This window comes from Lepidochelys kempii, chromosome 16 (assembly GCF_965140285.1).
Source record: "Lepidochelys kempii isolate rLepKem1 chromosome 16, rLepKem1.hap1, whole genome shotgun sequence".
In the NCBI taxonomy this organism is placed as follows: domain Eukaryota; kingdom Metazoa; phylum Chordata; order Testudines; family Cheloniidae; genus Lepidochelys; species Lepidochelys kempii.
The window spans coordinates 12479860-12503941 of record NC_136395.1 but is presented as its reverse complement, the minus strand read 5'-3'; the positions used below and the strand labels follow the sequence as shown (position 1 = coordinate 12503941).

Genomic DNA, 24082 nt, shown 5'->3' with positions numbered 1-24082 from the left:
AACTAAGAACTCTGCTGTCCACAAAGACAAGGTAGCCCTTCTGTGCTCTTTTCAGGAAAGGCTGTGACACAAGAGACATACTGACTGTCTGCTCTTGCATGGATACTTTACTTTGTTCTTTCCTGTTTTGAGGTTTCTCTTAATCTAAAAAAACCAAAAAGGTCTTTTCTGTTTGAAAATATCCATGCATGGAAAGTCTGCTTGCTTGTTTGCAAAATCATTCATAAGCTACCCCAAAACATACACACATACCCCATGGAACTAACATGATGTTGCTGCCATCCTTTCACTCTGCTTGGGTGTGATACCCCTTCTCCCTACCTTGTGTCTGTCCTGGCTATTTAGATTGGAGATTTGGGGGACTAGGGACCATCTGTATTGCATTACAGTGTCTAACACAATGGGTTGGTCCTTTGGCACTAGTACCTGAACATGATTAGCATTATTTGTTATTAATTATTGTCATTAATAATAATAATAATAATAATAATAACAACAACAACAACAACAACTAAAGTGTTGTTTTCCTTTGGAAGCTTGCTTGGCCAATATCTGAAAGGTAAAAGATATGGTAGGACACATTCATCCCCGGTGTGGCTTCGCTGATTTCACTGGAGTTACACCAGGAAGAATCAGGCTCAGTATGTTTTGTATTTCTTTGTCATTTCATGTTGTATGTAACAAAGGAACAAGCTTTGTCCAAAAAAAAAAAATCCCACAGCTGTGAGCCAATAACCATTCAAAGACCTAACAGTCAATCAACCCCCCAACCCAGTGCTTCAGAAACAGTGTGGGGAGCTTCACTCACGTTGACAAGTCCCAAACTGAGTCCCATATGGTCTTTCTCATCTGGAAGGATGAGAGCTGTGACATGAGATGTCAAAGCTGGTATTCAAAGAGAGGAAAAATGGAGGAATTCCCAGAGCACAGCAAGGCATGCGGAGGAGCCCTCCTCCTTCATTAAACCATTGGTGGCTTTTTTTTTCTTGCCTTCGTAATTGTGGCTGATTGCTGAGGTATTTTTGTGAAAACCAAAGCTCTTTCCTATAGCACCAGCCTGCTTCTCTTGTCTGACTCATGCAGCAATTCTGCAGTCCTGCACTGGTGAGACCCTGCTTGCTACTGCAAAGTGATGAACCGTGACATTACAAACAGCGGCTTCCATGACATCAGTGATTGAATTACGTCTGAGTCATTCAACGTCCATCCTCCAGAAGCTCAGTGGCAATGCCTATTAGTCACCATCTGAGACTGTGCAACAAATGATTTTTTTATTGCAGTGGTCCCCAAACTGTGGGGCATGCCCCCCCTAAGAGGGCACAGAGGAAGGTTTCAGGGAGTATCGGGGAGGGGGGGGGGAGGCCAGCCCCCACAGAGGGTGGGGAGAGAGCACCACACAAACCCAGTTCCAGCTCCACTCCACTCCTTGTTCCGTCCCCAGCCCAGCTCCTCCCCCATCCCCAGTTCTGCCTTCAGCCCAAGCTCCTCTGGAATGGAGGGGGGGGGTGCGGACAGATTCCATTACTGATAAGGGGGGGCACAACAGGAAAAGTTTGGGTACCACTGTTTTGCCGTATTGTTTTGAAAGCTACACTCCAAAAGTACAATGATACTAGCTGTGCAAAACTAAGGGCCAGATCTTCAATTGGTGTCCATTAGCCTAGCACCACTGTGTTCACCAATTGAGGATCCAGTCACTTGTGACTTATTTTATTCTGCAGTGTTCAGTGTGACCATTTTCACCCTTTGTGGTGGACAAATTTGCGCCCCTTGAATTTGACTGTCACAGTTAAAACTTATTCCACTATTTTTTCCCCAATTATTTCCAATTAGATGCCACCTTCCTCTTGGAGAGGATCCCACGTTAGTGCAAAATAATAATAAAAAAGACATTTTGATAAAAATAGGACAACTTATAACAACAGGGGAAACTCATGCCTTTTGAGCAGTTTTATCTTTTACTATGGAAGCGTTGGCTGTGGATACATAGTTAAGGTTGAGCTGAGTTTTGCACTTAAAGCAGGGATTCAACAATTTTGTCATGAATGGAGAATTCAGTCCGCCCTCCCACAAAATTAAGGGCATTTCATGCACCTCATCTGGAATCCAGAATCAGCACTAGCAGATGAGTTGACATCATACCTACAAAAAGCCTTGCATCTCTAGTGTACCTAAATATACAGTAACGTTAGGGATTAATTCAGTGTTGGTGGGTGACAAGCCAACCCGCCTTCAAAGTTCTTTCAAGTTAGAAGCCTTCTTGGTGTACTGACAAGATCAGATCAGGCAGTGGTGAGAAGGGTAGAGATTGCAGGGATGAGCACTTTAGAAGCCACATGAAATTGGGATAGGCACTCATCAGAGAAAGGAAAGCAGTAGCAGGAGGAAAGAAAGGAGCAGCATGTGTTACTTTGGGGAGTATCATTTAATGGACTCAGGCAGGGAAGGCAGGAGAGAAGGGGACAGGCTGGGATGTGCAGAGGGCTGGGAAAGAGGATGGCAGCAGGAGATAAGTGGATCAGGAAAAGATCCCTCAGGGAACTGAGTGTGCGCCAATGGGAGGTGGGAGGCTAAAGTCTTCTGCTGCCTTCAAAAACAAAGGGAAGGAGCATAAAGGGGAGACTGGAATAGGAAGCAGAGAAGACATGGGAAGGAAGAAGACGGAGCAAGGAAACATGCTCCATTTGGACAACATTTCAGGGGCCAGATCCTCAGCTGTGCTTCAATCAGTACATCCAGTTAACTCTGGGATGTTCAAAAGCCCCAGGGACCATTATGTCCAGTGCATTATGTTAGACTGTGAGATGAGCTGGGCCAAAATCATAAGCTCTGAACTCTCCAAAGTTCAGATGCAGTGTTTTGATTGGGTTTCATCCAATGAAGTTCCTTAAAGTCTGAATTGGGTCCACCCCTAATTATGAACGATCAAGGTCACATGCTGTGCTTGATGGGGGCAGGAAGGAAAAAGTAAAAGATGGAGCTGAGATCACATCTGCGACATCTGCTTTAGTGATCCATCTAGCAGTACCCCCCTCACAGGGGTGCGGATGCAAAGGCAGACCAAATGTACCTCAGTGAACAAGACAGACGAATCCTGAGATTCTCAAATATTCTATTATTGACACAGGGTCAAATCTTGAAAGCTTCTGAACATCAGCAGTTCCTACCAAAGTTGGAAGGGGTTACAAGTGCTCAGCACCTCTTCAGGATTCAGCCCCTGCAGAACATTTTGGGTAACTTAGAGGTCTTTTTGGGGTGTGTTTGTTCCTTTCATTGTTTACTTCCAACAGTCTTGCCATCTGCTCTGAGGAATCCCCTCGCCTTTCTCATTCCAGACAAAGCCCTCCCTACAGCTTCTGTCTGTGTGGCATGTGTGAGCCTGATGAAAACTTTGGAGAATTTCTTTAGATGTCAGTAATAATAATCAATGCCCAGAGGTTTCCTTTTGTCAGGCTGGATTTTGATATTTACTGACACTGAGTACCACTTTGCTAGTCTAGTAGGAGTTGACGGGACCACTTGTGGAATAAGGTGCTATTCAACATGAGTAAAGGTGTCAGAAACTGGCCCTTGGTTTGGACTCTCATCACGTAGCTCAGAATGAACGAACACAGCGCTCCCAGCTACATAAGTCATAGCTGGTGCTGGTGCAAAATTTTCAAAAGCGCCTGAGCGACTTAGGAGCCTATGTCCCATTTTCAAAAGTGACACAGGAATTTAGGAGCTTGAGTCCCATTGAATTTCACTGAGACTTGGACTCCTGAGTTTCCATGTCATTTTTAAAAATGGGATTTAGGCATTTTGAAAATCCCACCCTATGTCTATAAACACCTTCCCCTGCACACCCCAGGAAGAGATACAAGCTTTACATTTCACTGATGGCATTAAACATTCTCTGCTCCCTCCCAGTGAGGGGAGCCAGCCTGGAGGAATCACGGTTCTGATTCTATTTATTCCTATCACTTTTTAAAGTTTTGATTTTATGGTGGTAATTTTTGCGTTCATTGTTGTTCCCAGCCCACAGTCATCAAGGGACAAGGTATTAAATAAACCCTCACAACATACAGAAAGAGAAGGGGAAATTAACTTCCAGAATAAATAAAACCTGGCCGGTAACTTTCTGCCCTCATTCTTTTTCATGCTTCAACCCCATAGAATAATAAATAATAATAATAATGACTTGTCTGTGTCTTTTAGAGACCTAACCTTAACTTGCAGCAAAATGCCCTCCATACCTTTCAGCAGCGCCGGAGGTCGGCATCTGAAGGAGCATGTCTTTCCGAAAGTCGTACCCTCGCTGCAGTTGAACGTGGCTGGGTAGACATGGTACTGGTCTGGGATGCCACAATCCACCGGTTCACAGGCCACCTGTTTGTTCCATTTCCCGTCCGTGCAAGTCATTGTGATGCTGGACTCCAGCTGAAAGAGACGCATGGCCAAAGACATCAAACCTAAGAATAACCAAATAGCTCCCAGTACCCACTAAGAGCCACCCACAGCCTAACTGCTGCTCATGTTTGCTATCCTATCACGTCTCGAGCCTGATCATCAGCAGAGGCTTCCAAAGAACATCCAGATGTTAAGGAAATGGTGTCAGTGAGTCAGTAGGGGATATTTCCCCCTCTGAGTTAGCACCAAACCAGTGCTCCCGAAGTGCTGTGTTGCTGGTGATGAGACTTAGAAGGGAAGTCCTGATAACCTGTGGTTGTTATAGAACCGTTGGTGATTTTTCTGCTACTAAGATGTTAACCATGGCATCCTGGCTGAATGTGAATTGGAGGTATTCCTGTTTGCCAACTTCAACTCACTCTCCGGTTTTCACCGTATGTGAATCTCTTCTTCACTTCCGCTCCTTAGATGCGGCTGTATGTGCTGTGAAACAGCTGCTGTGCCTGACCCCAGACAGGGCTGAACATCAAGCTGTAAGGTGCTCTGGCACCCAAGGGACTGCGCTTTGTGATCCATTTCCTAGAGATGCTCACATTTACTCTGAGAACACCGTCATCCATTAAATGTGGCTATTATTATTTACTTGTACTATGGCAGTGCCCAATGGAATCAGGGCCCCACTGTGGTAGGCACTGGACATGCCCCTAGTAAGAGACAGAAGAGCTTACAATCTCAACAGACAAGGCAATATTATTATCCCCATTTTTCAGATGGGGAAACAGAGGCACAGAAAGGTCACATGTGGCAAAGGTTGTACAGAGATTCTGTGGCAGAGCTGGAAATTCAACTCAGATCTCCTAAGTCACACCTAGTGCCTGGGCCACAAGACCATCCTGGAGTGGTTTGGAGGAATGTCCCTCAGAGATGCAGCAGATATCCAGAATCGCTAGATAGCAGAGGACACAGAAAGTGAGGGAACCACCCTTCCACTGCTAAGACCATGAATTTACTACAAAGCACAGGCAGGTAGGGGTGAAGACCACAGAACAAATAACACAGCCAATATTTTAAATGTTCTTTTAAAGCATTGTGGTTAGAAACCAGGGAAGGCCAGCCCAAGAGTATGACTCCTTGCAGGAGAATACAGAGTGGGATAGAGAGGAGAAATAAGAGAGATGTAAGAGACCGAAAAGCAAGAGGCAGCTAGAGCAGGAAAGAAAAGCTACCTGCACAAATCTGCCTGAACTGTAGCAGTCCTGTCCCTCCAGGGGATATTTTATTCAGGGCTGGCACAGTCACAGGAGATTTGCAATGCCAAGCATTGATCTGGGTTTATAAAAGCCAGGGAAATTTTTCTAACACACATCAAAGGGACCTGGAATTCCCTTTTGCCAAAACACCCTAATGGTTTCAACAGAAGTTCGAACCTGTCTCCCTTTGATATATGGTTGTATTCAGAATGGAAAAAGCAGTCCCACAGACTGGAGACTTCCCAAGTGGGCACAAAACCCCTTTTCCAGGTCACCAAGTTTCTTTAAATAGGAAGCATTGTTGACAAAAACAAAACAAAACAAAACAAATTCCTATTGATCCACAGTGTAACATACCAGGATCCATGGAGAGCCTAAGGCAAACTGACATTATGGACATCACTTTCAGAGGATGTGTTTCCCAGGGACTTTATCTTCATTGCTTTCCAAATTGTCTGCACCATTTTTAAATTGTTTATAGACTGCAGATAGAAAGTTACTTGGAGATGTCTGTACTTCAGGAAAGTTGTTTTACGGTGTGAGACTCCACAGAAGAAAAGTGAAGAGATGAATGTTCAAGTATGTAACATCCCTGCCCAACCCCCTCTTGCCTGCTTCTGGTGCACTCCTTGGAGCAGAAGTAGAAATTGGGCATTTCTCAACCACTGAGATTTCCATTATTTTCAATGGACAACACATGGGTTAATGAAGGAGTTCAGGGCCTGATTCAGAAGCTGAGTGATGCCAGCTCCCATTCCATATTTCAGTCGGAGTGGGTGTTCAGTGCTTCTGAAAATCAGGCCTTTTACCTCTGTAGATCAGGGAGACATGCAGTCTTCCCTGCTACCACAATGCAGCATGTGGTTTTGCACTCCAGGCTGTGTGGCTCCATGGTGAGCAGAAGCCGCTGTTTCCCATAAGAAACATTATTATTATCTGCTAATTTCCACAGAACCTATGGCCATGGATGCTCGGCACGTCAATTTCAGAGATTAAAACACAAAATAAAAGCTGTTAATCAAATGCTAAACCAAATACATGCCTCTTGCACTGTGCCCTGAAGGACACTGGACTCAGGCTCTGATAGAAGGCACAGGGAAGCGAATCCCAAAGGCGTGGGAGTTCAGCTCAAGAAACCCAGCTGCTGGGTATGGAGTGTTCTAATGTAGTAACCAACTTCAAGAACTTCCCAGTTGACCTTTGCTTCTGGGAGAGGATATAGAGGAAGAGACAGCCTCTCCAATAGAATCATAGACATGTAGGGCTGGAAAGGATCTTGAGAGGTCATCAAGTCTTGGCCTCTGTGCTGTGGCAGGACCAAGAAAGCCTAGACTATCCCTGACAGGTGTTTTTCCAACCTGTTCTTAAAAACCTCCAATGATGGGGATTCCACAACCTCCCTGGGAAGCCTGGTCCACAGCTTAACTCCCCTTATAGTTAGAAAGTTTTTCCTAATATCTACTCTAAATCTCCCTTGCTGCAGATTAACCCCATTACTTCTTGTCCTAGTTTCAGTGGATACAGAAAACAACTGATCACTGTCCACTTTACAACAGCCCTTAACATATTGGAAGGCTGTTATCAGGTCCCCGCTCGGTCTTCTTAAGACTAAACATTCCCATTTTTCCCCCCTTTCCTCAAAGAACTCATGTTCTGAGCCTTTCATCATTTTTGTTGCTCCCCTCTGGACTCGCTCCAATTTATCCTCATCTTTCCTAAAGTGCGGCACCCAGACCTGGACACAGGACTCCAACTGAGGCCTCACTAATGCCCAGGTGAGCAGGACAATTACATAGTGTAGCTTGCATATGACGCTCCTGAAAAGGATTATTGTGGCTCACAGGGCGTTAAATAACCCGACAAGTCACATCTGAGCGAGCGTTAGGCTTGATAAGGATGGAGTCCAGCTGAGCAGGGAGCAGGTGGGGCTAGTATAAAGCCAGGAAGTATGCAACAGACAGGGGCTGTAATGTGGAAGCCTGCAGTCACTCTCTGGGCTTAGAGAGGGAAAGGAGGAGACCCAGGGGGAGAGCAGAAGCCCTGGGATCCTGGCCCTGAAGGATGGGTTTACCCAGAAGGTTGGTAGAGCACAAAACTGATGGGGTGGAGTAGGAAGAAGCTCAGGGAAACAGCAGCAAGATTTGGGACAGTACAGACATTGGCTGCTGATTCAAGGATTCCTAAGCTGGAACCTGGAGTAGTGGGTAGGCCCGGGTTCTCCTACCAGCCACTGGGGAAGTTGCATTGCCTTGGATTGGAGGACTGCTGGGTAGAACACCTGATCAGCCGGTCCAGCGAGACTGTGACACTCTGGAAGGTGGTAAACACATAGTGACCTGGCTGGAGGGCCCAGCCATGAAGAGGGAGTATCCTGACTCACAAAGAGGAAGCCCTGCAACTCCTGGAACATGAAAAGAGCTGTAGCATGAGCAAGACACAGAAGGGGGCATCAGATTGGGCAGAGCTAACCCCCAGACACAGGTGCAAGGAGGCACCCCAGTGATGAGTAGTGTAACCCATGACAATCCCCCAGAATATTAGCCTTTCTTTCGCAACTGCATCACATTGTTGAGTCATATTCAATTTGTGATACACTATAACCCCCAGATCCTTTTCAGCCATACAACCACCTTCCCATTTGTCCCCCATTTTGCAGTTGTGCATTTGATTTTCATAAGTGTAGAACTTTGTGATTGTCTTTATTCAATTTCATCTTGTTGATTTCAGACCAATTCTCCAATTTGTTAAGGTTGTTCTGAATTCCAATCCTGTCCTCCAAGTGCTTGCAACCCCTCCCAGGTTGGTGTCATCCACAAATTTTAGAAGCATGCTCTCCACTCCATTATCCAAGTCCTTAGTAAAAATATTGAAGAGTACTGGACCAAGGACTGACTCCTTCGGGACTCCCCTAGATACATCCTCCCAATTTGACTAGGAACCATTTATAACTATTCTTGGAGTAGGGTATTTCAACCAGTCGTGCACCCACCTCAGAGTAATTTCAACTACACCACATTTCCCTAGTTCGCTTATGAAAATGTCATGTGGGACTGTGTCAAAAGCCTTCCTATAATCAAGGTATATCTACTGGTTCCCCACATCTACTAGGCCAGGAAACCTATCAAAGAAGAGAATTAGGCTGGTTTGGCATGATTTGTTCTTCAAATTTATGCTGGCTATTCCTTATAACCCTATTACTCTCTAGGTGCTTACAAACGGATTGTTTAGCAATTTCTTCCAGTATCTTTCCAGGTATTGAAGGTAGGCTGAATGGTCTATAATTCCCCAGGTCCTCTTTCTTCCCATTTGAAATACAGATACTATGTATTGTGACAGAGTCGGGCCAGATGGCTACAGGAGAGTGATAGAAGGCAGATATATTAGCCCCAAGTTAAGTAGTTCCCTTTTTCCTGGGTAAGGTAACATGGAAGATTCCAGAACAATCAGGAACTTTCTGGAAACAATTAAGGCAGACAGGCTGATTAGAACACCTGCAGCCAATCAAGAAGCTGCTAGAATCAATTAAGGCAGGCTAATCAGGGTACCTGGGTTTAAAAAGGCTCTCACTCCAGTTAATGAGGTGTGCGTAAGGATCTGGGAGTGAGAGGACGTGCTGTTGGAGGACTGAGGAGTACAAGCATTAACAGACACCAGGAGGAAGGTCCTGTGGTGAGGACAAAGAAGGTGTTGGGAGGAGGCCATGGGGAAGTAGCCCAGGGAGTTGTAGCTGTCGCACAGCTGTTCTAGGAGGCTCTCTACACAGCTGCAGTCCACAGGGCCCTGGGCTGGAACCCAGGGTAGAGGGCGGGCCCGGGTTCCCCCCAAACCTCCCAAGTCCGGACCCAACACAGGAGGTTCCACCAGAGGGGAAGGTCTCTAGGCTGCTTCCTGACCCACATGGCGGATCAGCAGAAACTGCGGGGATTGTTCTTACTCTTTTTTCCCCATGCTGGCCAGTGATGAGGTTATCTGAGTGAACGGCAGATTTGAGCCACAAAAGTGGTCAAACTGAAGGCTACTGTGAATCACTGGGGTGAGCAAAATCCGCCAATAAGTGCAGGACCCACCAAGGTAGAGGAGGAACTTTATCACAGTATGTTTACCTTTTTCCATCCCTCTGGGACCTCACTCATCCTCCAGAAGTTCTCAAAGATAATCGCTAACAGTTCCAAGATTGCTTCCGCTAGTTCCTTACGTATTATTTAAACATTCTTTAACCTGTTCTTTCCCTATTTTGGCTGGTGTTCCTTCCCCCTTGTTAATATTAATTCTGCTGAGTATTTGGTCACCATTATCTTTTTTAGTGAAGCCAAATGGGCATTCAACACCTCAGCCTTCCTGATGTCATCTGTTATTAGCTCTCTTCCCTGTTAAGCAGAGGAACTACACTTTCCTTTTCGTTTCTCTTGGCTCCTAATGTATTTAAAGAATCTTTTCATTAACCAGGCCCCCAGCCCAATCAGAGTGTTCAAAGCATTTTCTGAACACCTTGAACTGCTCCCACAAACAGGGAAGTAATACAGAACCTTGAGCCCCGGCGTTATACATTTATGCAGGCCCACCCACTCAAGAAATAGTCAAGTGTGCACTGCACTATTCCTGAAGGGCTTCAGCAGTAGCTGTGTTGTATATTAGTTGAATAGTATAGGTGCAATCAGCTGCAGCCTGTTGGAAATGGTAAGTGACTGTGTTATTGCCCTGTAGCTTAGAAGACATCATGTATCAGCAGTGCACTTAATCTGCACTTATTGCTGCCTCTGTCCTGTATCCTGCTATGGCATGATCATTCTCTGCTGTGTAACAGGAAAATTCAGTCTCTTGTTGTATTCGGCCCTAGGCTTCCCTCCAGTCCTCTTCAGGATAAGAAGAATCACTAGGATACTTCAAACCCTTCAGCCAGTGCACATTATCAGTGTTCCATTGCAAAGAAATAACATATCAGAGTGTGAGATCATTGGCTTCTCAAGCAATTGGTTCCCTACATTGTCTGGTGGGGGCTCTTGGTTTTCAAGGTCATTGATACTGTACTCTTTAAGGCATATCGATCATCTACCATCGTCACTTTAATTAATACTGAAACGCCCATACCTTTGTGGCAGAACATCACAGTCATGGCTTTCAGCAAAGAAAGTGAAAGCTAACTTATTTGTTTCAATGTGCAGGGGGAATTTAGATTGCCAGAGTTATAGTAAATGTATCCAGGGAACCAGCATTCATAGCCCTCCTTTTGCAAAATGTGCTAAAGGCTCTAGGAGGGCTGCAGGTGGCCAGGACTTCGTCCAAAAGATGGCAGATCCAGCAACAGAGCATTCCTTAATTCCACAGTGGGACATTAATCAATCCTGCCTCAGAGGGAGCAGCACCACCCCCTGAATCATCAGCTGCATCATATCCGGAAGCACCCATGCTTTTCCTTGCAGCTCTCCCACTAAAATACTGACCAGGCACAAGCCTGCTTAGCTGGGGAGACCTCTCAAGGCCACACAGCCCAAGGCAGCATCTGTGCAGCACTTGGCTTTTGCCTGGGGTTTATTAGCTGTCACTCTGGGCACTTTGTGTTGCTTTGACTGGCATCCCCAGCAACTGCTGCCCTCACTCCTCTGCCTTCCAAAATGAGCCTTATGTAGGGAGAGATTGAAAAAATGAAACACAGTCACCCAGTGTCTGGTGCAGATTAAAGGAACTAAAACTCAGCCAGTCTCATAAAAGTTGTTTCTTGGGACTTCTGACAGCTTGTGAGAATCCACGTCCCCTTCCCGCTACCCGAGATCTGTCTGCTCCTTCTTCAAGAGTCGTTTCACGTGTGAAGTTTCCCCTCCTTAAAAATGAACAGCTGTGTGCTCTCCTCTAAGTACTCTTCCTCTGCTGCCCACTTACTGTGCCGCTAATTGAACCCACATGAACTGTGCTTTCTTTGCCTGGCATGATTGATGATGCCTTTGCACAACATTAAGGAGCTGCTGGGTTTTAAGTAATACCTCGCAACCACAGCCGCAGCGGCAGTGGCATCCAGAAGGAGAGATGACAACAAATAACCAAGCGATGGGGGCTTTTAGGGAAGGCAGGACAAAAAAGGGATGGGGGGAGTGGGAGCAAGAGAAAGGTAATGAAAGAAGAAGAGAGGAGGGAGGAAAAGAAGAACAAGAGAGATTACGATGGGAGAAAAAGAAAGGTGGGACAAAATGAAATATGGCTAGAGTAAGAAACAGATGTAGTGGGTAATTTAAAACGGCCCTATGTGGGGAAAGGTGCATTGAGGATTTAGCCCCCATCCGCACACTGAGCTTCTTTTGTCGTCAATATAGTTAGGTGAGGTTGAGAGACAGTTACAGTAAATAGCCAGGCCACCACTTCACTTCTGTTTACTGCACATGGCTTCGCTGTATTCAGGGTTCTGTCACCTGACGGAGTTTGCCCTTAGAAGTCCCCCGCCCAAAGAGCACTGATTGAATGGAAAAGGTTCAGAAAAGGACAACAAAAATGATTAGGGGTATGGAATGGCTTCCATATGAGGAGAGATTAATAAGACTGGGACTTTTCAGCTTGGAAAAGAGATGGCTAAGGGGAGATATGATTGAGGTCTATAAAATCATGACTGGTGTAGAGAAAGTAGATAAGGAAGTGCTGTTTACTACTTCTCATAACACAAGAACTAGGGGTCACCAAATGAAATTAATAGGCAGCAGGTTTAAAACAAATAAAAGGAAGTACTTCTTCAGACAATGCACAGTCAACCTGTGGAACTCCTTGCCAGAGGATGTTGTGAAGGTCAAGACTATAACAGGGTTCAAAAAAGAACTAGATAAGTTCATGGTCGATAGGTCCAACAATGGTTATTAGCCAGGATGGGCAGGGATGGTGTCCCTAGCCTCTGTTTGCCAGAAGTTGGGAATGAGTGACAGGGGCTGGATCACTTGATGATTACCTGTTCTGTTCATTCCCTCTGGGACACCTGGCACTGGCCGCTGTCGGAAGACAGGATACTGGTCTAGATGGACCTGTGGTCTGACCCAGTAGGGCTGTTCTTATGTTCTTATCTTCATGTCCCAGGAATGGGTAAGGACCGGGACTCAACACAGACCGAAAGGCTGAACAGTCTTTAGCCACTGAGATGGAGATTTTCAGAAGTGCCTAAAGGTTGATAGAGATTGACTTTCAAGGGTACTTGTGCTCCTAAATCTTTTTTTTTTTCTTTTTTTAAATCTGCCCCGGAATTCTCTCTGTTCAGTCCCTAAAAAAGCCTCACCCTGAAATGTCTATGAGAAATTCAGCTCTGGTGCTGAAATCAGGGCATGATCATCAATCATTTTCATCAGCATGGCAGTCCTCACTGTCCCTCCTGCCAAGAAGGCTATAGATCTTCATGACTCTCTTTCAGATGCCTGATTTCCTTCCCTACCCAACACTATGGAATACCAGCTTGTGCAAAACTGCTTTCCTTCTCCCTTTCTCCAGTTTCCTTCAGTTGAATGAGTGGAACATGTTTCCAGTTCTGCACAAAAAACCACTGTGCAAACACAGAGATTCCATCCTAACCCAGGGCAAAAAAGGCCATTGGTTATAGATAGTCAACAATCAATACATCCTATTTTACTTCTGAACTACTGTCATCAGAAGAGAAACTGGAAGTTGGGAAGCAATTGAGGAAGGACAAAAACAAATGAAAGGAATCTAAACTATGATAATTAAATTCCAGGATTTCACAGAGATTTTATTTCTTGTGTGAAAATAACCCAAATTCCAGCCTGAAGCACCTGACTGCAATGAAATAAAGAGCCCCTGTGTGGAGCATGGTGATATCTCCTAAGCACATGCATAACTTTAAGCATGTGCTTAAGTGCTTTGTTGATGAGGGATGGACTTAAGCACATGCTTAACTCTGCTGAACTGGGGCCTCAAAGCCCACATACACACTATAATGAATGCACAGAATATAAGAAAGACAGAGAGCCTTTGGCCTAGGGTGGGTGGGTTTTTTAGTTTTTTTTTTTGGCTCTTTGGGAGAGGATTGTTGAGAGCAAAGTGCGGGATGGATCAGGGTTCGGATAAGAGCATTGTGACAGACAGTGAATCTCGTTGGCTAGTGGAATTAACATCTCAAGTTGTGTCATATGAATCAGATCAAGTCCTGAATGCTTTGGGGGCGGAAAAAAAGCACACTTTGAAACCAGGGTTCTCTGATCAAAACCATACAGTAATAATTGGCTTCAATCTTCCCCATTAGGGACTTTTCCCATTTAAGTGATACGGTGTTGGTGAAACAATTTTAGTTGTTTTATTTGGTTTGTGGATTCCTGTGTTCTCAATGTAAAGATCTAGTCCAACTATTTCCCTGGTCAGTCATTCAGGCTTGTTTGAGACTTTGTTTTCTAGTCTGCAAAAATGCTCAGCTGGAGCTAGGGTTCTGGTGCTGATGCCAATTAAGATGGAAGAGGCCCAGCTCATGGGGTCCTGTATTTGTTTTGTAATGGAGTTGAAAGGGCTGACTCATTCCCCTCCACTCTGTCTCCCCCTCAGTGATCTTATGAAGAGCCCAGTATTTTACAAATCCAGACAAGCTGCTGAGTGTGGCTGTTTTCCTTTACATCCCCCACAACACCATGCTTGCTGCCCCTACCACAGAAAACAGTGCCTATGTGGAACACCTGAACTAAAGCACTCTTGGTCTCACGGACAGGTCCCAACTGGTTTTACGTACACAAGTCTGAGAAGAGGGAACCAGCGTGTGCGTATCGGAAAACTCCAAAGCTTTGCCCCCAAACTTAACACGAATCCAGGGAGGTTCTGCATGTGAGAGGCATGGGACAACTCCCCCTCCCCCACATTAACTCTCTCCCTGCAAACTGCAGGGAAAGCCGGAGTGATTTTCACAGCTCTGATGGAGTTCAGCCCCCTCTCCGGGCACTGAAAAATCATCCCTGCCTGGGGATGACTTATGCCTGGCGCGCACAAGAATCCTTCTGAAGAGCAAATAGTTTGGCTTTGGAATGCACCAGATTGTAGCAAGTGTCAGGTATTTGGGGGTGGGAGTGGGGAAAAAAGGATTCCAAGGAGGGTTCTCCAAGGTTTCCTCTAAAAGGTCTTTGCACACACTCCACACTTCCTGTGACACACATGAACACTCTGCCATGCTATCAACACACACCATAGATTTTCCAGGAACAAAGTATAAATATTTCCAGCACAAAATGAATGTAAAATTTGCTAAGTGGTGTTGCCTTCCCTTCTGGGTTTTGTTTAAACAGGAAAACAAATGAACAGTTCCCCTGTCCCTTGCCCTCTCTGCCAACAAATGCACTTGTGGAATGGGAGGCTTAGCTCATCATTAAGGGGAGGCAGCATATCAAGGTCTGACCCCCCCCCCCTTTTTTTTTTTAAATCTGAAAAACCCGGGTACACTTTTCCCCTTGTCGTCGTTCATGTTTGTGCATCTCTGCACTGTCAGGTTCTGTCTGGAAGCGGATGGAATGAAATGCTGCAAAAGAGGCGTGGCCTGTGACATTATCAGGCCAAGACAAAAGAGAAAACACCAGAAATCTCACCAAAAAGCTCGTGCTCATAAGATTCACAGTTCAGCTTTGCAGACCTAATAAGATCAGATAAGGTCAGAATAACCATCTAAATGTTTGGGAATTCTAAATTTCAGAAACATCTGAGGTTCACCCATCATTAGAACATGTTTCTATAGAATTGCCCCTTTCTCAAACAAGAAGACATATAGAAGCTACAGATTTATCTAATCTTGCTATAGCTGTTTGGATGTTGGGAAGGAGTGTAGTCTACAAGCTCAAGCATAGATTTGCGGATGAGGATACCTGGATTCTATTTTCAGTCCTGACAATGCCTACCTGTGTGATCTTGTGTGAGCCATTTGGCCTTTCCGTGCCTCAATTTCTCCAACTGCAAAGGAAGGTAGTAATACTCAACCTCTCTCTCTTGCATTTTATGAGGGGCAACAAAATTGTTTGTAAGCTGGTTGGAAATACTTTCATGAAAGGCTTTCTACAATAAGACCCAACGTTTTATCATCCATGTGATGATGAAGGAACCTCCAAAGCTTTGGACTTTCTATTCTGATCAGCTCTCACAATTTAAGAACTTCCTGTGAACCCATTCCAACTTTCTGGGTTGGTAAAAGTGACCTTGAAATCTCGTGAAAACAGGATTTCTTGTGACACTCCTGGTATGTCCTACTCCTGGATCAGACCAGAAATTGTACCATGAGAATGGACTTTCTTATGGTGTTCCAGTATTTCCTCTGCTGCTGAGCCTGGGAGGGACTAGGAAGTGCAGAGGCATGTTTGAAAAAGATTTTGAAATGTAGATGAAAGTGTGGGTTAGTTCCTATTTTATCCAGACTTATATTTACCCATCTCTCCTTCTGGAGAACCCCCAACACACCTGGCTCTTGACAAGGTCATCATCTCGCTGTACTTGCAGAATGTAGCCCATCTTGCAACTCACACTGCACTGGGCACCGTCGTAGAGCTCCCCACTGGTGCAGTTCAGCACAGCATTCTCAATCTCCAGCTCTTGACAGTCAGTGGCTTCGCAGGAGTAGTGGACACAGCTAGTAAGGAAACAAGAAATGGCCCCTTTAGTTCATTTTTGCAGAACAAGGCTACACTGACAAATGCTTCATTGGTAGGGCAGCACGTACAAGTCACACAGCTTGCATACTGAACTAGTTTTGCAAAAATCATCCGGGAACAGTAGGCACCATTGTCACACTTCCTGCTGAATGAGTGCATGCTGGCAATGACACCTGCAGCACATTATAGATCTTGTGCGTGTGAACAAAATGCTGGTGCAAGGGGCCAGGTTGTCAATGCTTGAGAATGACATTTGGTTTTTGTCCAGGATACACAGAACACGAACAGTGTGCAGTGCAGCATCTCAGGCTTCCCTTCAGCGCTCCCCCAAACCTTGCCAGAGAAGAACCATCTTCAAGGTTTAGGGATGTTGTTCGGTCTCCAGGCGCCATCCCATCTTTGGTCTCTGCTGAAATTACAAGGGTCGGACCATACCGATAAAGCCGGTGTTTTTGTGATGCTGACACCTGTTTTTGGGGAACTGGATTGAGACTCAAAGGACACAACTCCAGGTATGTAGCTAGTGATAAGCTCTTATCAGTTTGAACAAGCTCAGTAGCATGCTGTCTTTTCAGATCACTCCAATGCTGCCTTCCTGTCCACAAAGCATTTGAACAGATGGAACCTCTCTGTTTCCTCGCAGGAAGTGATATTAACATTTAAAACAATTTGCAAAATAGTGATTTCTTTTTTAAACGACACATAGAGGATTGTGTGCAGCAAAGTCTTTCAGTCTATGATAACCCAGACACAACAACTACTGAAAACATATCCAGCTCAGGAACTTGAGCATTTACCCAGTGGTTCTCAACCTATTTAATACTGTGGGCTGCATATGCAGCTCTCTGTGTGTTACGTGGGCCGCACCCACACAATAGAGATACTACCTGTATGGCCTTGAGAATGTCACATGGGCTGCAGCTGGGGGATGATTGGGCTGCAAGCTGCCTGCGGGTTGAGAAACAATGATTTACATGACATGCATCTGACGAAGGGGGTATTCACCCATGAAAGCTTATGCTCCAATACGTCTGCTAGTCTATAAGGTGCCACAGGACTCTGCTGCTTTTAATGATTTACATGACATTTTTACATGGTCAAAGTGTCGTATGGACACTAAGTCAGGGTTCTCAACCTGAGGCTCTCCCCCCCCCCCCCAATACTATAAAAACTCCACAGCCCACGTGTGCTACAATAACTGGTTTTCTGCATATAAAAGGCGGTAGCAACCAGGGCAACTGCCTGGGGCCCCATGCCCGTGAAGCTACATTGCTCAGGCTTCGGCTTCAGCCCTGGGCGACGTGGCTCAGGGCCCTGGGTTTCAGCCCCATGTGGTGGGGGTTCAGCTTTCTACCCTGGGCCCCAGTGAGTCTAATGCTGGCCCTGCTTGGCGGCCGCCCCTGAAACCTGCTCACGGCCCCCCAGGTGGCCCTGACACCTGGTTGAGAACTACTGCACTAAGTAACTACCTCATGATATCCCTGTGAGGAAGCTGGGTCAGTGCAATTAATCCCATTTTAGAGCTGGGAAAGGAGATACAGAAAGGGGAAATGACTTGCCCAGAGCCACACAGAGAGTCAAAGGTGGAGCCAGGTTTAGAACTTGGGACTTCCTGAGTTGCAAATCAGACTTGGACACAGTATTCTGTCGCTGTATCAAATCATTTCTCTTCCAACTAGGAAATAACCCCGCCTGGGAAGTAACCTACGCTTGGAATTCAATCATCCCTTGCTTCTTGGAAGCCCTTCGCTGGAATGAGTTGGGCTGCTTATATCCTCTGCATTCGGACGGACTCCATGGGCCCAATTCCCATCCCTTTCCTCTAGGTTGGTGCTTCCCAGCCTAAGTAAGCTCACAGTATTGGAAAGACGCTGCCACAATTCCCACTTAGGACCAAACTGTGAACGAGTAGTATCCTACTCCATAAGCCATCCCACTGAAATCTCTGGTACTGAGTCTTTTAGAAGCACTCCCTCAACTAGTCCTAGAGGCAGCCACCCTTACTTAAAATTGAGCAGCATCTTACTTTGCAAGTAGTCCTGTTGACATGAGTGGAAGTAATTACCGAAAAGGGTCCCACTTAACATTCATAAGGCTGTTGAATCTGGCCACTAAAAGGGAATGGATATTGAACCATGATGGTTTGTCCAATCCTCACTACACATTCCAACTACACCTGTGCACTGAGGCTAATTGTTATTTTGTTTTCCTCCATTTTTGGACAGTGATGTTTTGTATGTGAGTTTCTTCTGCCTTGGTGCTTCACTGAGAAGTAAGTTGTGTTGTTGAGGAACAAAGTGAACATTACTGATATTTCAACATATCGAATAAGGAGAAATCTGATCTCAAAAATACATGTTGTGAACCTTGTAAACCTTGCAGGAAGAATTAAACCCTTCTGCACAAAAGTCAGATAAAAATAAATAAAATAACAGATCCTTTTCAGTAAATATCTGATGTGCACCAATGTATAGCATATTGATGCTACCCTGAATTCAAGCCTTGAAGGATATCATAGGAAGGAATAAACCTGAGAAAAATTAGGGCCAAATTCTGTTGTCCTTACACCAGTACAAATCTGGAGTAACTCCACTGAAGTCAACAGAGCTAGTCTTGATTTACATTGGTTGATGTGAGAACAAGAATCTGGCCCCCAGATGACCATTGATAGTCGTACAGAACTGAAACACCAGAGGCAAAAGCATTAAATAACACTTCTTGTGATGTTCCTCTTTCTGTTTACAAGTCCCCTTGTGGTCTTAGCAAATGGCTGGGGAACATTTTTAGCAATCCCTCGAGGCTCCAGATTATGCTTTGGTTAGCAGGCTCATCCAAGCAGCTCTCTCGGCATGTAACTCTATAAGAATGACTTCATAAAAAACAATACAACCATTCACTTTTTGTAAAACAACAACTACCACTACCAAATGTTTCCAATTTAAATACTTTTGGCTCTCTTGCTACTAGTTCCAGTTTGGTATCAGCTACTGTCAGCTGTAAATCCCAATGACTTTGGGAGTCACCATCCTGAACCGAGTGCTGCAAGTACAGAATTAAATAGGCGAAACAAATATCAACAAGAAAAAACATCCAGACAGAACCCATCATGCCCATAAGCACAAAATGGTGGGCTGCACCATTCCTTTCTCAGGTACTACCACGTAGGAATGGGAAAACACGACATGTTCAAGAAACCATACATTCCTAAGGAACGAAAGAGTAAAAAATCTGAGAATGAAATAATTTTTTTACCTTAATCCACCTTCTTAAGTGTGGACAATAGTTTTTCAACGAATGACTGAATGAAACTTTGCACTGTTCAACGGAGGGTCACTAAGCAGATTTCAAAGAAGGGGATGTTACAGACAGGGAAGCCAAGGTAGAGAGAGGGTATGACTCAATATTTTCAAAAGTGGTCTCTACATTTGGGTGCCCAACCTGAGACCGCTTCAGTGTGATTTTCAGAGGTGTTCCGCACCTGTAGCACCAGCTGGAGTCAAAAGCAGCTGCAGGGGCACTAAACTCCAACAATCCGGCCCTATGCATTTAAAGCTGTGCACCTAAAAATTGGGACACCCACAATGAGAGACCACTTGGTTTTGATCTTCACTATTAACATTTTGCATAGCTTGATTCCTCCTGACTCATCTCTCTGAAGATACCACTGGTTTGGAAACATAAGGACGGTTGTATTACTATCTGTATCTTTTCAAGTACCTTGTCTCCAAAGCTCTCTAACCCCTGACACTCAAATCTGTGATGCTGGCTTTCAACATTTCTGGACAAATCAGGAAAACCTGGAAAAGTATGTGGGGAAGGGGAACTATGCACTCCTCCAAACTCATCCACATCTTTGCAGACTGGAGATCTTGAGAAATACGAGATTGTGAGTTCTATGAGATTTCTAGTGCCTTTTGCTTTCAGCCATGTTGGAAATAATACTGCACCGACAGGCTATCTCACAGTGTGGCACCAATTGAAACTGGGAGGAGAAGAGACACGTGACTTTGTTAAAATATATATTTAACCAAAGTATTTTGAGCTTCACAGAAAATTTGAGTTCAGGTCATATCTATGCTGAAGTTCTGAGTTAGTCTTTATTTTATCTTTTATCTTATTTATTTTATCTGAACCATTTCGCCAATCTCTAATCTAGATATGCTCAAAACTTGAGCTCTAATTCCCCTCTTCTAATATTGGCCCTGATTCAGCAAGGCACTTAAACATGAGCTTATCTTCAAACATGTGCTTAAATCCCACTGGAAGTATATGACATCAATGGGACTTAAGCATGTAGTTAAGTGATCTGAATGGGGACCCCAGTAACAGAATCCTGGAAACATCTGTATTGTTATGTGTTTGTACAAAATTATGACAATTAAGAGGAACTATTCCTTCCTTACATAAAAACAAAACAACACCTCCTGCTTTGTAAAGCTTACAGCAGCCAAATATCTTTTCCTAATCCTGAGGTCAAACACTTTTTTCCAAGAACTCAACCTAACACTGTGCACCCTCATTATTTAAGTAATTTCCTTAATGATCTCTCTGCCAAATATACTTGTATAGGCAAGCACAAAGACACACAAATGCACCCTGACATACAACAGAGGGTCAATTCTGACCTTATTTTACACAGATGTAAAATAAAAGATGTACCTGTGTAGTTGAGGATAGATTTGGGCCTTAGATCTTAAACATTTCTGTCTACACTGATTCTATGACAGTGCACATAACACACACACACACACACATCCTCTACCCATGTTTCTAATGTTCTCATCATCACCAGGTCTCACTGAGGTGGACACAAGAAAGCAGAGATGGACATTTCTTCTGGTCTGTCTGGAGGGCACTTGTCAACCGAGAAAAAGCAGACTCTCTCTCTTTACGCAAAACAAAGTAGGCTTTGATGAATGCTTTAGAAAAGCAGATGCATCAGGCTACTTCCAGTTACACTGCTGGTTGCAGTTATACAGTTCAACCAAAGAAAGATTTGAAAATCTTGTTGTCTGTTTAGTTTCTTTTCTCCAGCTTTCTGCTAACATCTTGTCGATTTCTTTGTTCTGAAGCAGAAGTTCTGAATATGTGTAAGGCAAATATCAGAATTTATTAGACAGAGGGGATTGGATGGGTCAGGGGATTTGGAATGGGGTTCAGAGCCTTTCATTTTAGGTTCTCTGCTTCAAATCCTATCCCTGATAGTGATCAGAAATAGTTACCAGCTGTTGGGTATTCATTCAAGGACTTGGGTGAAACTGACCTCAGCCCAGTTCCCAGAGGGACCTCAGTGGGAATTGTGAATGTATATGTTGATAGGAGTGAAGTGCAGAAAGAAAGAAGGTGCGCGCGCGTGTGTGTGCAGGCATGTATGTGAGAAATAATTACCTGAACACTTCAGTGCTTTCTAAAAAGTTTGGCTCTAAAACTGAGTGAACTGAAAGGAAGGAGAGGCATCGCCTACTGATTAGAGCCATTAGACTGACTGGTTAGCCAGACTCCTAGGTTCCATTCCCTGCTTTGGAAGGGGAGTGGTTCACAGTGGTTAGAGCAGGGTGGGGCAGGTGTCAGGACCCCTGAGTTCCACTACCAGGACTCCATGAAAATTTTTCCACCTGGTTCTCCTGCTCTGTGAAATATCATGTCCAGTGAGACTTCTGCTGAAATGAAGACCTCAAAATGCTCAAGCTTTCAAAACACCTCTAAGATCTCAAGGCAGCTAAGCAGTGTTTGGGAGGTGTGTGTTAACAACTGAATGCCTTGCAGTTTCTCCCTGTGAAAATGTGTTGAAGAGAAAAAAAAAGCGCACCACATTCTAGCTTAATAAAAGCCAAATGATGCTGTTTGCCAATTACCAAAACAGGGTGAAGGTTAAAACCCCATTGAATTATAACCCAAGTCACGGGCCAAGACTTCTATGATTAACAGCTCTCTGAGAAATTCAGTAATTTCACCAGAAGCAGATTGACCGCAATTGCGTAAAATGAAAGAAAGCAGAAGAGTTGGAAACTATAGCAGAATGAGTTAAGAAAAGGAGCATTAAATAACAAGTCTGAGATCAGAGGAGGAGGAGATTCTTTTTTGTTTTCTCTTTAAAAAAGTCACAGGAGGGACTACAAAAGATGATCAGGTTTGTTATGCTTTTGCAGATGATTGTCTCCTTAGTAATTTCTTCTTGGAGACAGAGAGAGCAGGAGAGAATTGAGCGAATGCTTGAAAGGAGAGAGAGGCCACCTTTCTGAGAGGGTTGTGTTGGCCCATCGAAGAGAGAATTCTCAGATGGAAGGAATTTTTTTAGGGCAGGGGTGAGGGGAGGGGATTGCATGTTGTTGAGGAATGGTTTATGCTGGCTCAGGTATGCCAGGTCATGCACTTCTGTGGAAGGAGCTGAGGGTGCATGGTTTCCAAACCATGTCTAAACAAACTGTAGGTCTGTTATTCAGATCCCGATTATTGCACTCAGGGAGCTGAGAAGCAGTTGGGAGATGCTGATTTTATTTTAGTTTATTTTGCCTACAGCCCTGTCCATGACATAAAGAGTTGTTAAGTGTGTATCTGTGTATACAGGCAGAGATTTATATGTATATGTGTATCGTTACATAGACATAAGTCAAAGGAGTAAAAAACACAGCCCACCCTGCATAAGCTGGTTCTTGGCTGCTACAGTGAGGTTGATAGTAATAAAACAAGGTTCAATGGAACTGGGAAAAGCAAATGTACTTTCTTCAAACTATAAAATACACACAGTGGTGACATAGTTATGTAACAAGAAAACATGCAGTACCTGTACCAGAGAACCACATAAAACAGGATACCATTGGCCTTCCCACAAAGGGGAAACTTATCTTCATTATAAACAAGGAGTCAGTGGAGAACTGTAAAGCTGAAATGCTGTTGGGAAACCAGGAATTCTAGCAGTTGGACCAAGGTGTCTGCCTAAGCTGTGAAGCTGCAGTTTCCATTAGAGTAACAAATCCATGACAAAGTGAAGGAGATGCCCAGCTCTTCTTGTGAACAAGGCATACAGAGGTTGCCATGAAAATGTCAGCAAGCAAGAACAGTGGACACGCAAGAGATCACATTGACTCCCTGCACCATGAAAAGGAAATAACCACAGTATCTCAAACCCAGGTCTGGCAACCACTGATTTTCCCTCGCAATCACCGCACACACATCTTCATGGAAATATAGTGTCTCCTGGGTGGAAGCAAATGCTTATATGGGCCTGTCTTCGATCTCTTGTGCACTACTGTAAATAAGGAGTAACGTCACTGAAATCAGTGGAGCTGTACAAGTGTAGAACTAGTCTGAGAGGAGAATCAGGCCCATGGTATCGGCTCTGAGGGTGTCATGTCACAACCGCCCATGTCATTTTGACAGCATGTCAAAAGTCCCACTGTCAGCTGCACTGGAAAAAGAAAATCAGTGGAAAAATAAGGAATGCAATGTTATGAACACTCCATAAATGTCTTATAAATTAAGGTTGGAATTTCCAAAGTGCCTATGGACATTAGGAGCAGAAATCCTAATGAATTTCAATGGAACTTGTGCTCCTAATTTCCTTAGGCTCTTAAAATACCACTCTAAATATATACTTTTAAAAGGGAGAGGGAATGCATGTTTTATTCAGTCATCAGGGTGACCAACTCGTGACAATGGGAAAGATGAATTCACACCCAAAATAAAAGCTGTGTGAACCTCTAAAAGGAGGTATATTCCTCTTCTCTCTCTCCTCCATATTCAGACTCTCACCCAAGCTTATAAGCATCTGTATATCTGAGGGTACAATTCTCCCCAACCAAAATAATTCTCCTTGTGGGGTGGGAAAGAATCTTTTCTTGCAGACTGAAG

The 24082-nt window shown here is 44.4% G+C and overlaps 1 protein-coding gene across 3 annotated transcripts in view; it reads right to left on the bottom strand.

Moving 5' to 3' along the window:
- The window catches only part of PAPPA (pappalysin 1), a 228169-nt gene that overhangs the window by 43748 nt on the left and 160339 nt on the right, over positions 1-24082 (bottom strand). For all 3 annotated transcript variants that reach the window (XM_073313934.2, XM_073313935.2, XM_073313938.1), the window contains 2 exons: positions 16041-16209; positions 4236-4419 (listed from right to left, as the gene is read on the bottom strand). In XM_073313934.2, coding sequence (XP_073170035.1) covers positions 4236-4419; positions 16041-16209 — 353 coding nt within the window. The remainder of the gene's footprint in view (positions 1-4235; positions 4420-16040; positions 16210-24082) is intronic.